Here is a 14,636-nt window from a genome sequence, read left to right as displayed (position 1 = left end):
TAATTATTTTTTTATACCTGTTCTAGCTGAAAAAAACTATAATTTTAGAAAATAGGCAAATTTTTATCTATGTCCAGTGCGTGGACTTAACATTTTCGTTAGGCAACCCGAAGAGTGAAAAAGCGTAATTACGTCATCTCCGGGAGAAACTCCTCAGAACGAGTCAACACAAGCTTTACTTATCATTAGTTATCTTCACTGACCTTGAGGAAACTTAGTGGAATCGTGTTGTTGCGATGCCACGCCACTGATACATACCTATATAGGTTGGATGATAATACACAAAGTTTTTTTTTTAACAAACTTATTTCACGAACTAATTCACTGAGAAACTATTGGTTGATTATTCTATGGTTTGTTTCGTTAAATATAGGAACTTATAAGTAGATAAAAGTACAATGACTTCGATTTCGACAAGTCATAATAAACGAAGTTCATTAACCTCTGGCACTGTGGCCGTAGAAAATAAGGTAAATATGAACAATACAATTAAAACAACAGTTTTTCATCCTTTTTAATCACCGACGCAAAAAGAGGAGTGTTAAATATTTGACGCTATGTCTGTCTGTTTGTATGTGGCATCTTGGCTCTCAAACGGATGGGCAGATTTCGATGCGTTTTTTTTTAGATGAAAATGCGAGTTACCTTGCGGTAGTTGTTAGCTAACAAATATATAAAATATAAAATATGATAATAATATATAGCTATATATTTGATTAAAATCGGTGATTAAATTTGATGATATAACAGTTTTGTTAGGGCGTTACGACTTTTCTAAATTCGTTAGGTAACCTAACGTGGTCGTAGGCAAAATAGCAAATAGTACATTGTGTCTTAAGGGCGGTAAATAATTAGTTACGAACGAGAGTCTATTAGATGCCCGAAGCCGAAGACTGAGAGACTGAGTTTTAAATATTGATTATAAATATGTATGTTAGTCTGTAAGGTATTTATTGCATGGGCCAAGTTGCCCGAAATAAATGAATTTATTATTATTATTATTATTTAATGATTCGATGTTCGTAATTCCAGTAGGGCCCGTGCGACATAAGTACATATACGAGTATAATGTTTTTCATCACATTTGCGAGTAAAATTGTTTATATGTATAAGAAAAATATATTATTTTTACAAAGTTTGCCGATACCGCTGGCGTTGCCAAGAGCTGCCGTGTCGGCGGTCTGCTTGTGCTCACGCGCAGCCAGTAGGTAGTATACGTGCAACAGCTCATAACGCCCTTAGGCGTTATACGCAAAAAAGGCTCTTGGGTTTTATTTGAGGGATTGCAACCAAGGTAGCCTGCATGTTACGACACTGTTTACGAGGAAGTGTGATGAAAATATATAAAAAAGTTAAAACTTTTAGGTAAGGTACCTCCCCTATTAGTAATAGGTATTAGTAATAGGAAAGAGCAGAAATACAATTAACTTTACTTACGCACAGTAAATATATGATTAAATAAATTCATAAAAACAATTCATAGAAGCTAAGTCTTGTAAGTTGTTTTCCATACTTGTAATGTAAATAACGTCATCAATTTTTTGCGAAGCTTATATCAATTGTGTCAATGACATATGACTGTATAACTATGGTTTAGGAGTTTCCTCGTACCCATCCATGACGCTGATTTCGTATTGGGGCCAATCAACTTTTTACCCACAATAATCTGTCCGCGACATTTTTTCAAACAATTGCAGATTTTGACAGGAAACATGTTTTTTCTGTAATTTAATAGATGGTGTACATGAATACATGCCATCCTACGTAAGTTCAACCTATTGAACCGTGAAATATCTTGTTGGAAGTACGATTTTTTGTTAACGCCAGAGTCAATTTTGGTAACGCAGGAGACGCCCAAAGTGTTGGTAAAATAGTTGATTGGCCCATTGATGACTAGGTACTTTAAGGAAGTTCAACAAGGATAGTAAATTACGCGGTTGCCATGGCTGGAATTATTTTGGTAATGTAACAGTTTTTGGCTCAGTCCTCGATTATGGCTCCTTGCCTTACATATTGTAATTCAATTCAATGAACTAAAACAATTACTTTGCTCACCCGCGACCTAATGATAGCTGCGCTTATGCAAGATATTTATGCGTACATGCAGTTCCTCCACATCCACACTGTAAGAACACACATAGATCACACAAACCCATCTATCACCAACACCATACTACACTGACTGACGCGTTTCGAACTCAACCAGAGCTCAACTTCAGAGCAACACAACCGTACACCGTGCTACCAGATGTTATTATGTCAGTGTAGTGGTGGTGATAGATGGGTTTGTGTGATTTATTTGTGTTTTTACAGTGTGGAGGTGGAGGAACTGCATGAACACGAATATCTTGCATAAGCGTAGCTCATCGTGTTATTTTGTCGTTTTCGTCGATTTTATTGTTTTCCTTGTTAAGTATTTGGTTTTTGTTACCATTTGTTTTGTTTCGCTAAACAAGATGGAACCAAACCAGGCCCAATCATACATACATACGCTACTTTTTTGCTCATTATTCTTACGGGATCGACTTAAAATCTCGAAATCTCATCAGTTGGTTATGGAGTCATGAAATTTGGTACTGTTTATAATGCAATGTCAGTAAAGAAAGACCGATGTAATTCCCACGGGAATTTAGTAAAATCCGGAATTTCAATTCAAATGCTTTATCTAATGATTTACGCGTGCGAAGCCGTGGGTAAAGTCTAGTAATAGAGATTTAAAATAAAACAATGTTTGTTATCTCTGAAACGTCAAAATTTGACATCTGTCAGAATTCCACGGAATAAAATAATCATGATTCGATTTGTAGCATTCGAAGATGGCGGATGTAGACAATATCTAATTTTGCTATTTCTGTTTTTTGGCTAGTTGAAGTATAATTTTGATAGTGTTTTATGCGGCGATTAACCTTAACAGTGAACAGTGATCGCAAAATTCTATATTGCTCTCGTGTCTGACATTTTTTTTAATGCGCAAGTTGTCTCCACGTGGTTTCTGGAATTTTACTATCAAGTTGCAAAAAATAGAACCACCGTACCTACAACGTCCCTCACAAAGAGAGTTTACTTTGACACTGGAGAAATGGTCCTATTAATTAGTACAGAAAAGCCATATTATAAAAGAAAAGAAGATAATCATACAAGCTTCGCTTACTTTGGGATTAAGTCCATTTAAGTATCTTAATCGATTTGAAAAGGAGAAAAGTCGTTCCTGACTGAGATCAAGTAGAATTATTGACTTAGCAACACATTTGAATATTTTTTTTGAAATAATTACAGGATTTATACAGTTGAGATGGCTGAGTTTTTTAATATAATAATTAACACCTTGTATTTATAACACAAATCTGCGCTGTATATTATAATTAACATAGATCATCTTTGTAGTGTGACCATTGCTTCATGCCAAAGTCCGGACATCCTATTCTGGTCACGACTCGACCTTAGGGAAACACGGTTGATGCGTCGCCAATAGAGTAGTCGCGATCCCGCGAATCCAACTGACGTGTGGGTGACCAACTATTTTCTATAATCGTCGGACACTATGACTAAATTAGGTCAGGGCTATAATTATGTCAATAATAGTGTGTGTATGGGTTTCGTAATAAATAATCAGAATGGCATCTAGGTATCCGTGGGATGTTAACCATGAATGGTTTTAGTTTCCTGTTGAAGATCTATTGAATAATGTTTTTCCATCGTATTTTGTCGTATAAGTTTGTATTTATGTTTCTATCTCAATTAGCTTCTGTAAACTTCAGTAAGCCAGTTGAGAAAGCAATATAAATATACGACGACAAAATGCGATGGCATAACATTATGTATTCACTACATCTGTAATATTATAAATGCGATAGTTTATGAGTGTGTGTATTACTCTTATGTTAAATAAATATAAATTTAAAAAATATAAGTATCATGGGACAACTGACACTAATTTACCTAGTTCTAAACTAAGCAAAGCTTGTAAGGCAACCGATTAACATACTTATATAGATAAATACATATGTACTCGTAAATTCATATTAAACGTCCAAGACCCGAGACCAAACATTGGAATTTTTATACAAATATTTGCCCTGACAGAATCAAATGCGGGACCTCAAGCTTCATAGTTAGGATCCCTAATCACTTGGCTATCCGGTAGTCAAAAGCAAATTTGAATATATAATTTGGTACTTACGTATTTAAATAAATATATAACTAGATTTTCTGTATAAGAAATAAACTATTTTTATTCTGATTTTCCCATTGGTAAATCATGAAACTCCACCGCTAAATTTAGAGACATGACATTATCACACAAATATTCATACATACAAGGTAAATGAAGCCCTGATGTAATTAATTTATTGAATCAGGCATTTGCAGAGGTCCATATCAATAACCTGAAACAATTACTTTGCTCATCCACGACCTTATGATAGCTACATTTATGAAAGAAATTGATTCAGTTCCCTAATGTAAGTGTTGAAACCCATGAGAATTCAATAGCTTGACAGACTTCAGACTGAAAAGTCACAGATAATTTTAAGTAATTATAATATAAAATCGTAATTATCTTCCTTAAAAAAACTGGCTAAATATTCCACCAAATCCTGTGCCATACTTTGTCTAATACTCACTATTAATTAATGCACAAATCGTAGACAAAGGTTTAGCGTAATGTATAACACGTTTCTTAAAAAAACTCCAAGTATCCCACCTAAACCCGCACCATACTTCGTATAACACTGTTAATTAATGCAAAAATCGTAGACAAACGTTTATCGTTACGTTTAATGTGTCGCGGATTTAATTAATACTAGACGCAGGTGTCGCCTATGTTTGCCTCAAAACACGTATCGAAATGACAAATTTAACAAGTCTGTTACGTAGTGACGTCTCAGGCGCCGCTTTCGATAGATATATGTGCGCTCGCGCTTCTGCACGTCAGTATTACTCCCGCGCATCTCAACGCCGGTCTTGATTCAGAAAAAAAATACTGGCCGAAAATAACAGTGAGAGAGTGAAGTGAAGTGTTGTTTTAAAAAGGTAGGTTGGCGTTTAAATTGAACGACTGATTATACATTTGTTTGGTTATTACTAAAATTAGCATAAGCTAATTTGAAAATGTTTTCGCTAGTGGTGATGATAAATTTGATTTTTTGTAATTTTTACAAACATTTATAATTGTTTTTTATAAGTTTTACAAACATTTATAATTGAGTTTTTATAAGTTGTACAAATTAGACAATTTGTTGTAAATGTCACGGCTAATTTTAGAAGATGGTACAAAAAATATTGTCACGTTCGAAACTTTATAGACTACGGATTATTAAACGGATATACATATTATTTAAAATTTTACCTGCTTTGCTGTATCTTAAAAATGAATTATGGGTTTTTACGAGTTTCTGAAATAACAATTATGACTAGGTACGCCGTTCAAAACAGCGACTAAATTGTGCATTGGTATGGTATAAAATTGCCATTTCAATCAAATAAAAAAAAGCAGCTCGTATACCTACAGTGTGTTACCGGGAGTCGGGTTTTTTTTTAAGGGAGGTTAAAGTAACGTGTTTCTCTACCTTAACCATGACATTAATTAAATTAATTAACTAAAATTCAGACTTTGTTAACTTTCTAACAAAATTATAAATGCCAGCAATATATGTACAAGTAAATTGACAAATAAGTGTAAATGACAGCCGACAGATACTTTGATTATTATTTGTCAATTTACTTTGCTGTAGATTGCTGGCAGTTTGATTAATTCAATTAATGTCATGGTTAAAATGCGATACTTTAACCCCCCTTAAAAAAGCCCAGCTGCCGGTAACACACTATATAATCTAATTCAACATAGTTTTACCACTTCTAAACGTTTTTATATTTTCGCAGGCGTGATTTCAAAAACATAGTAAATGTAATACTTAATCCTTAATAATGAATGTAATTATATTAAAGTAAAGTTTCATAATTATGTAAATCAGTGTATTCACTATAATATCAGTGACCGTTTTGTGACGATGCACCTGAATACTCAGACAAAATTAGCTATGCCTCGAGAATAGGTATAAAGTCATCGGCGTATATATAATCGATTACCATGGCGTAGTCGCCTGACATTGTAGTCACTGACAAAACACGGTTTAGCATATTAAACACAATTTATAATAATAATTGCTATAAACTTCGTAATTATACTTATTAGCAATAAAAAGAGCCATTTAAGTGAATATATTTAATAGAACGAAAAGGTGTTTGAAGTGTGTGCTGTTGTATTAATAAAACAATTTTTTAGACGAGGAATATTAGAAAGAATTACATTTATTTGTATTTTCGTTTTAACAATAAAACACTCGTGGCTCCTTATTAATAATGTTAATAATATATTATAATGTTAATGACTATTTCAATAGAGATCGGTCGTTTTGGAAAGGCACCTTTCCAATTACTATAACGATAATTTAACATATTAAATTGACCAAGATAACCCTGTTTAAGATAATTTCAATGAGGTAACTATGATATGAGTATTTAAAATCCAACTACTTAATATTATAAATACGAAAGTTTATGCATATGGTCCATTATGGGCACTTTTTAACCTGATATTTCCACAGTATCGGGTAAAAATCTCTAAAACTCATCCGTTGGCTGTAGAGTTATGAAATAAGTTAAGGCACTGTTGTTTTATGCGCAAAGTTAATGTAATCCACGATATCACTTGAAAGTATTTATATATCTGATACAGCTTACACAATTTATAAATTAAATTTATACATCAAATTATTTTCTATGTCACTAGCAAACACATTTTTATAATATAAAAGCCACATATTTTCACTCGTTTCATCAAATAAGGTAAAATATACTTACCCAACTTTACATATACCCATCATAGCCAGGACTTTTGGGTGTCATTGTGCTTCTAGCCGTCAACCTTTGCTTTCGTTACGTTTTTTTAACAGCTGAAATTCGTACAAAGATATCCTAGATGGTTTTAATATTTTTTTTTTATAACCACGATATAATTTTTGGTGAAAAATATCCTGATTTTTAGAAATTTGTATCATAATAATCGACAGAGCTATATTCATGAAATTTAGGGTTCTAGTTAGCCTTAAGGGTTTTAATAAATTTTTCAAATTGCATATGTTTATGTCAAATAGATGTTGACTTAAGTAGGGGTCAAAAGTGACTCCAAATAGTTCGTGTACTCGTAATACGGCCGCTGCGTTTTTACAAGCAGTTTTCTTCTTTTTAACTTGGCTTGACGCGCTGCCGCGTGTCTATATTATAGTTTCCAACTTTTACTAAAACATATCTATGGCCTGCTGCCAACGAAAGACCGATGATGTAGTATTAGTAAATCATGTTCTTTGATGTGCCTATTTATCTTATAGAATATTTTAGTGCAATTTAAATGATAATTTATTTAATCTGATCATAACAAATGGTTTTTGTGGCCATGACATTGTGAAGGGCTCACACCAGGCTGTCGTACTCGTTAGTGTTTGCTCAATACACACAACTTTTTCTGTTAGGTGCAAACTAGTTTTGCCAAATAAAACACTATTAAGTAGCTATGCTTTTATGTACCTACGTTAAAATATACCCAGCGGCACAAAATTTGCCCCACTACATACAAAATTACCTATTAATACTGCATACATTTAGAGCCAGATTTTAGCCGCTTAGTATAGTAATGTAAAATTAACCTTAAATAATAATATTTCGATAAAATTAAGATTTACAAATGCGTCCATACGATTTTTAAGCAGGCTCTCCATGAATGCTCGTCTAAAACGGTATGCGGAAAAGAAACCTAGAGCTTTTAGCTTTAAGTATATCTAAGGTTAAAATTGTAGGTGTTTAATTCAACACAAGTCACAATCACAAGCGTTAAAAATAAATGAACTAATTTTCCAAAATCCGGCCAACATTGTAGGTTATTTATGTCTATTTATAACTATTTACAAAAACCACGGAACGTGTAATAAATTCTTGTTTAATTATACTAAAGGTACAAAACAAGATTCCGTCGTTACTTTCTATATTTATAATTGAATTGAATTGTAAGAATAATTTAAAAGTCTTCGTAAAAAAAGCATCATTGTCACATTACTATTTGAGGAAAATATCAAGACGGGTAAAATTTCCACGATTTAAATGTTTTTCTCTACCTCTACAATACAAAAATGTTATGTTGTTAATGTAATGTTGTTATAATTATAATAATGATAGGGACATTATACCTATTAACTATATCAATACTAAATTGACGGTTTATTGCTCCACTTTTTACAAGCTTTTACTTATTTATCGTGCTCTGTTTGATGTTGCTGGGACAAAATGTTTCCAGTGGTCATATTGACATGAAATTTGGTATCTAAACATATTGTAAGTTAAATAACAATGCAACGAACAATACAATCAGCAAAATAAACTCCTTTTTTATATTACGACATAAAAAATAGCCTGGTCATTCTACATTTTTTTTGGAAATAATTCGATATAAGGCTAATTTTTATACGGCTTTTACGTGTCATTTTAAGAAACTATATTTTCAAATTCACCAGTTTGGTTAAAAAAATAATAATAATAAAAATAAAAATAATTTCGAGCAAAAATGTTATCAATAAATTTACCTACTGTTAAAATATGTTTGCACCAATATATCTAACAGGAAATTAAAAAGAGAGCCCAAAAGTGGTTATTTCGTAATACGTCTAATTTCTATTAGGAAAAATTAAATAAGATTTTTTAGTCACATATTATCAAGAAATTGGATTTTTAATAATTATCATTTATAAAAAGTCTCAAGGCACGTTAAACCTTAACTATACTTACCTTTTATACCTCTATCGTAATTCATTTTTCATTTTTACTTTTGAAAATATAAAATAAAAAATAAATATCATGGGACACTTGAATCCAATTGACCTAGTCCCAAACTAAGCAAAGCTTGTACTATGGACACTAGGACGGACGGACGGATAAACATACTTATATAGATAAATACATACCTACTTAAATTCATATTAAACATCCAAGACCCGAGAACGAACAATACAATACTAATACAAATATACGAACATTCGTATTATTCATACAAATAACTGCCCCGGCCGGGATTCGAATCCGGGACCTCAAGCTTCGTAGTCAGGTATATCTTTATCTATATTCCCTATATCTATATGAAGCCTTTGTTTTAAGTTCCTTTTAAAAAAAGTGGATTTTATATGTGTTACAAAGAACATAAATAAAAATAGTAAATTATGAAGTAAATACTTAGGCTTATACCAATTTCGCCTTATTTTTACAGAATTATAAATGATTATTTTTTATGAAATTTTACTGTCGCGGTCTTACGTCGCGGTGATAAATTTTGGTGGAATATTGAAGAATATGTATATTTCCAAATTACCTGACTTAATTTTTAATGCAAAAAAATTACTTAATTAAATCAATGTTGATTTTACTTAGAGCGTAGGTGCTAGGTGACTGGAGTAGGAATGAATGGAGTAGAAATGAAAATGAACATTTGCATTTACAGATTTCACCAGACGATGGAGCCACTTCTAGTTGACGTAGTTCACTTCTACCCTAAAGAAAATGCACAGCCGCATAACACCGTCAAGTAAGTGGATCTAAAGCAACTGTGACAAGCTTTTTGGTTGACGTGCTTAGGGAAAAGGGCATTAACACTTTAAATAGCGCTTTTTTTTTCAAAATTAGGTAATTCTCGGTTCTCCTTACTCAGGAGCATGACCGCTATCAATTTTACCGAAAAAAAAAATGACCGCCCCTCAATTTTCCACAAAACTTTTATGTATCCATTTCTTTTCGTTATGTATCCAACTGTATGAAACAAAAGTAACAAAACTGAAAAAAAAAATAAGGAAACCTTTTTTTCTTCGTCCTAATCAATAGTGCTAATGATTCTGAATAAGATAAAACCGAAGTTACTTACCTAATTCTGGAAAAAAAATAAAGCGTCATTTAAAGTGAAAATGCCCGAATATTCAGCGTTTTATGGTGTCTCTTTCCTCATTACCGTTTGAGCAAATATTATTAAAAGAAACGCCCAGAGTTAAGTTTTTATAAAACTAAAGACAGTTCTGAAATTAGAACAAAGTTCTTGCAGCTTGTCTTTCCGTTGTGGTAATGAATAATCGTGAAATGGTAATGAAATTTAACCGCGCGATAAACGAGCGAATATTCATCTCATTTAATTATTAGGTACATTGTAGATAATCGGCAATTACCATGCGTTTTTCAAGAATCTGACTGCTAGAATTGACACGTGGGATTTGAAACAAACAAACAAATAGAATTATTCAAGAATCTAATTTGAATAAATATTGAGTTCTGATAAATCTATTCTGTATCGTCCATGCACGATGAGAATAATAAATGCTTGAAATATCTTATCAAATCTCTCTAAACATCTAAGACTAGATTTTAATCGTTTTTTCATGCAAATAACAGGCAATTATTGTTAAAACCTAACGTGTTTACTAGTCATTGCTTACGTTTCTCATTACCATTCCGCATCTTTTTTGCATTACTAATTATTTAATAATGCAAAAAACGTGAAGATCAACGATCATAATATTGTGTCATTTGCTATTTTGTAATTGATTGCAACTTTATGTAATAAAAAACATTAACCGTTCCTGTTCAGATATGAGATCGTGAATGATGAGGACCCAACGGTGGCCATAGTACGGCGGGGACAGCCGTTCAATGGCGTGGTGCGGTTCACGAGACCCATCGACGAGAATGAGGATGTGGTGCAACTGGTCTTCACCCTGGGTAATAAAGAGGAGGGAATAACGGGAACACCCAAATACTCCGAAATATTTTATTCCGAATTTGCTAATTCCGATTTTCAAAACTCTGATTTTTACAATTCCTAAGACATAGGTACGAGTATAATTCCGATTACTTAAAAATATGAAATTTATTTTTTCGAATTTCAAAATATAGATTTTTTAATACTTATCCGATTTTTAAAACTCCGAAGAATGAAAAGCACGTAATGTTATTGGCCCGAAGTACAGTATTCCGATTATCAATTTTCCGAAATGACATCGCTAATTCGGAAATATGACATTCGGCAAAGTAAACTTCGTGGTTTTAATAATCGGAATTTTGATTTCGAATCTCAAATTAATATCAATCAATTTAGATAAATTGACCGTCATACTTAGGTTAGGTTAGGTTAGAATTGCGACAAGGCGCGAAGCGCCATAACTGCGCGGAATAGGAGCTCCGCCGGTGCTCCTGTCGACCTTGTGTCACATACTAAAATCAATAACAGTAAATACTGTTTTAGACCAATCTAACCTACATAGCTTAAGCTAGTAAGTCGGGATTTTTTATTGATTGGTGTAAGATAAGTATTCGGAATTTTGAAAATCGGTATTTTAGTAATCGAAATTCGTATTTTTGACATTTCGGATTATTATTGAGTCGGACTTCTTATTGTTCGGCTTATTAAAATTCGGAATTTTGGAAATCGAAATTTTAAACATTAGGCATTTTTAATTTTCGGATTTATAAAAATCGGTATTTTGAAGGTCGTGATTACGACTTTCAGAATTTCGTTTTTCGTATTTATGTAGTGACCTACAGGTCAGAAATGTTGTTCCCGGCCTACAGTCTAGAGCTTATGAAGCAAGTAAAAACATTATCGTGCCAAAAAAGAATGGCTGCATTTTTCGTTTGTTTTTTTACTGCCCCCTACCTTGGCGAAATTGATTAATGGTCCTTGCAAATCTGTAATATTTTTAATAGGCCTATCCAACGATACCCACACAATTTGAGTTTAAACGAGGAAAAAAATCAATGTATTTTTTTCTAATTTTATTTTACTACTTTATCGGAGTAGTTAATACATATGTTTATATTTGTATATCTATGCAGAATAACAGCTTTCCAATTAGCACAAGCAGTTTCTAAGCTAAGTCGTGGAAGACACGGTGAAGTTAAAGGTTCCTTGTGGAACTACGGTCCAAAAAAAAAAATTTACCTACTTATTTTTATTTATTTTAGGCGATAAACCGACCATGGAAACACAGGGTTCCATGTTCATACGACGGGACGCGGCGGCCGACAAACACAGCTGGAGCGCACGCCTCATTGATGCACAGGCCGACACTATGTCGTTCGAGGTAATACTAGTTGCCTTTAGGTAAGCTTCAAGCTAAATGTCTGTCTGCAGGGCCGGATTTAGAGGTCTGAGTGCCTTGGGGCAAAAAAGGAGTGGACACCCCCTCCCCCCGCCCAAACTATTTTCCAAATAAAATGAGGACCATTTGAGATTTTGATATGATTGCCTGATTGAAGTGAACAAGTATAGATGAATAATTGTTTATAGTGTTTACCTACACGTCGGAATTTCTCTATTGTGGGGCCCTTCTTTTGTGGAGGCCCCTGGGCTGTGGCTCCGGTTGTCCTCCCCTAAATCCGGCCCTGTCTGTCTGTCTGTCACAGGGCTGATCTCAATTATGACAAATTAAACCAAATAACCATATAATGGGTTATTCTATTGTGCGTATTGTAGTAATGATGTACCTATTTTTGACGACCGGATGGCCAAGTGGTTAGAGCACCTGACTACGAAGCTTGAGGTCCCGGGTTCGATTCCCGGCCGGGGCAGATATTTGTATGAATGTTTGTTCTCGGGTCATGGATGTTTAATATGTATTTAAGAAAGAAAGAAAAGAAAGAAAATACATGTATTTAACGCCATAAAAACAGACATAGAACAAATACAAGACCACATGACGCTAAACAGGTCCCCACTCAGGCTCACTTAGCATAATAATGCAACGGCAAGCCGTGGCGCTGATTTTCAGTGAGGACCTTATCTAAAAACTAACTTAAAACAAAAATTAAGAAAAAAAAAACTTATTATGAAATTGTATGGCAACACCGTCTTAAACAGTTCAATCGTGTGTACTTGAATTGTAAGTATGTACATATTTATCTATATAAGTATGTTTATCCGTTGCCTGGTATACATAGTACAAGCTTTGCTTAGTTTGGGACTAGGTCAATTGGTGTCAAGTGTCCCATGATATTTGTTATTTATTTTATTTTTGTCAAATTAGGTACTCTCAATTTATACTGATTGAATTTTGTACTAGTCAACTACAGAAAAAATTGGCGTACCAGATGTTCTGTACTTTGTATGTAGGTATTTACCTATAACTTTCTAGTTTTAAACAAAGACCCTACAGCAAAATATACCCAGAACGTATGGAGTAATTTTAGTTGGTTACTAAAATAAATAGGCTACAAATTAGAGTACTTATTACTATCAATTTTATAATATTAGTAAGTATGGATTAGTGTTCGAACTTCAAACCGAACATTAATTCCATTGATTCATTTTTAGGGTTCCGGAGCCAAAATAGCAAAAACGGAACCCTTATAGTTTCGTCAAGTCCGTCTGTCTGTCTGTCCGTCCGTATGTCACAGGCATTTTACTCGAAAACTACAAGATGTATATCAATGAAATTTGGAGTACAATGTCTTGCAAAGCCGCTATTTAGTTTTGTATTTAAATTACAAAAATAAATATTTATAGGGGGGCACTCCATACACGTACCATAAATAAAAAAAAAAAAAAAATCTAATAAAAAAAATCGCATCAACGTGTGGGTCATAGTTCGACAGCACTTTTGAAAAGATGTGTGTAAAAAAACTTTTTTGATTAAGTGAAGATTTCCGGAAATAAACGCTCCCAAAGTAGCAAAAATTGCCCCCCTCTATCTTGTAAACCGTTTGTCCAAAAAATATATAAAGGTAACGCTTAATAAATACTTTCAACGAAAATTGGTTTCAACGTGATCGGATAGGTATACCGTTTTTGAGTTATTGCCGAAAAACTGCGCTTCTCAACAAAAGGACGTAAGTGCTGTGAAGATACCTACGCCCTTTTCTGGTAATAGATTTCAAGACCGTAGTACTTAAGTGTTTTAATTGTGTTGTAACGCATATACTTTATTACTTGTTTTTTTTTCATAATGGCTACGGAACCCTATCTTGGGCGTGTCCGACACGCTCTTGGCCGGTTTTTTTTCTCTTTACAACAACGTAGAACAACTCTGTATTAAAAAAAATATTTAAATTAATAAACCGACAAATTTTAAAAAAATATTCTATAATCTATTTTTTTTATTATCATACCAACTGGAACTGAAACTGGAAGTACCCCAAACGTTTTGATTTCCCGGCAATTATTATATTAGATAAGATATTATGCGTCGAAAGTCTTGCAAAACCCCTCGACTGGTTTAAAGGTTCCCCAATGCTTAGATTATATCGATATCTAATCATAGCACGCATTAAATGAATCCAGTACCTATTTAAATAACCCGTTCGACCACCTGGAATCAAAAGTTAACTAGATAATTTGAATAGATCAATAAAAGAAACAATTTAATGTACTGTTACGTAGCTAGGCATATTCAAACCATCTTAACCTGTTATATAAACAGCACAAACCACAGTCCACAACATAAGTTTTTAATCTAAAGATGTGCTTTGCATTAATATCGATTTTAAATTCGTGATTGTAATCTTTTATTCATAAATATTCACGGATTTTACGATGTAACACTTGATGCTGTGAACAT

At 33.2% G+C, this 14,636-nt stretch overlaps 2 protein-coding genes across 4 annotated transcripts in view; one reads left to right on the top strand and one right to left on the bottom strand.

Moving 5' to 3' along the window:
• The window catches only part of LOC141435267 (hemocyte protein-glutamine gamma-glutamyltransferase-like), a 29,060-nt gene that overhangs the window by 334 nt on the left and 14,090 nt on the right, over positions 1-14,636 (top strand). The window contains exons 1-4 of one of the 2 annotated variants that reach the window (XM_074097949.1): positions 4,922-5,031; positions 9,542-9,625; positions 10,673-10,803; positions 12,046-12,164. In XM_074097949.1, the coding sequence (XP_073954050.1) occupies positions 9,555-9,625; positions 10,673-10,803; positions 12,046-12,164 (321 nt within the window). In that variant the 5' untranslated portion in view covers positions 4,922-5,031; positions 9,542-9,554. Of the gene's footprint in view, positions 1-4,921; positions 5,032-9,541; positions 9,626-10,672; positions 10,804-12,045; positions 12,165-14,636 lie in introns of those variants that run through there. The other variant, XM_074097950.1, reaches the window with a different exon arrangement.
• Positions 1-14,636, bottom strand: part of LOC141435268 (ionotropic receptor 75a-like) — a 76,201-nt gene that overhangs the window by 61,072 nt on the left and 493 nt on the right. Inside the window, exon 2 of one of the 2 annotated variants that reach the window (XM_074097954.1) lies at positions 14,363-14,387. The exons of the other annotated variant lie outside the window; for it this stretch is intronic. The gene's annotated coding sequence lies outside the window, so the exon portion shown is untranslated. The remainder of the gene's footprint in view (positions 1-14,362; positions 14,388-14,636) is intronic. 2 annotated transcript variants of the gene reach the window in all.

Source organism: Choristoneura fumiferana, chromosome 14, assembly GCF_025370935.1.
Source record: "Choristoneura fumiferana chromosome 14, NRCan_CFum_1, whole genome shotgun sequence".
NCBI lineage: Eukaryota > Metazoa > Arthropoda > Insecta > Lepidoptera > Tortricidae > Choristoneura > Choristoneura fumiferana.
This window is presented reverse-complemented; position numbering and strand designations above follow the sequence as displayed.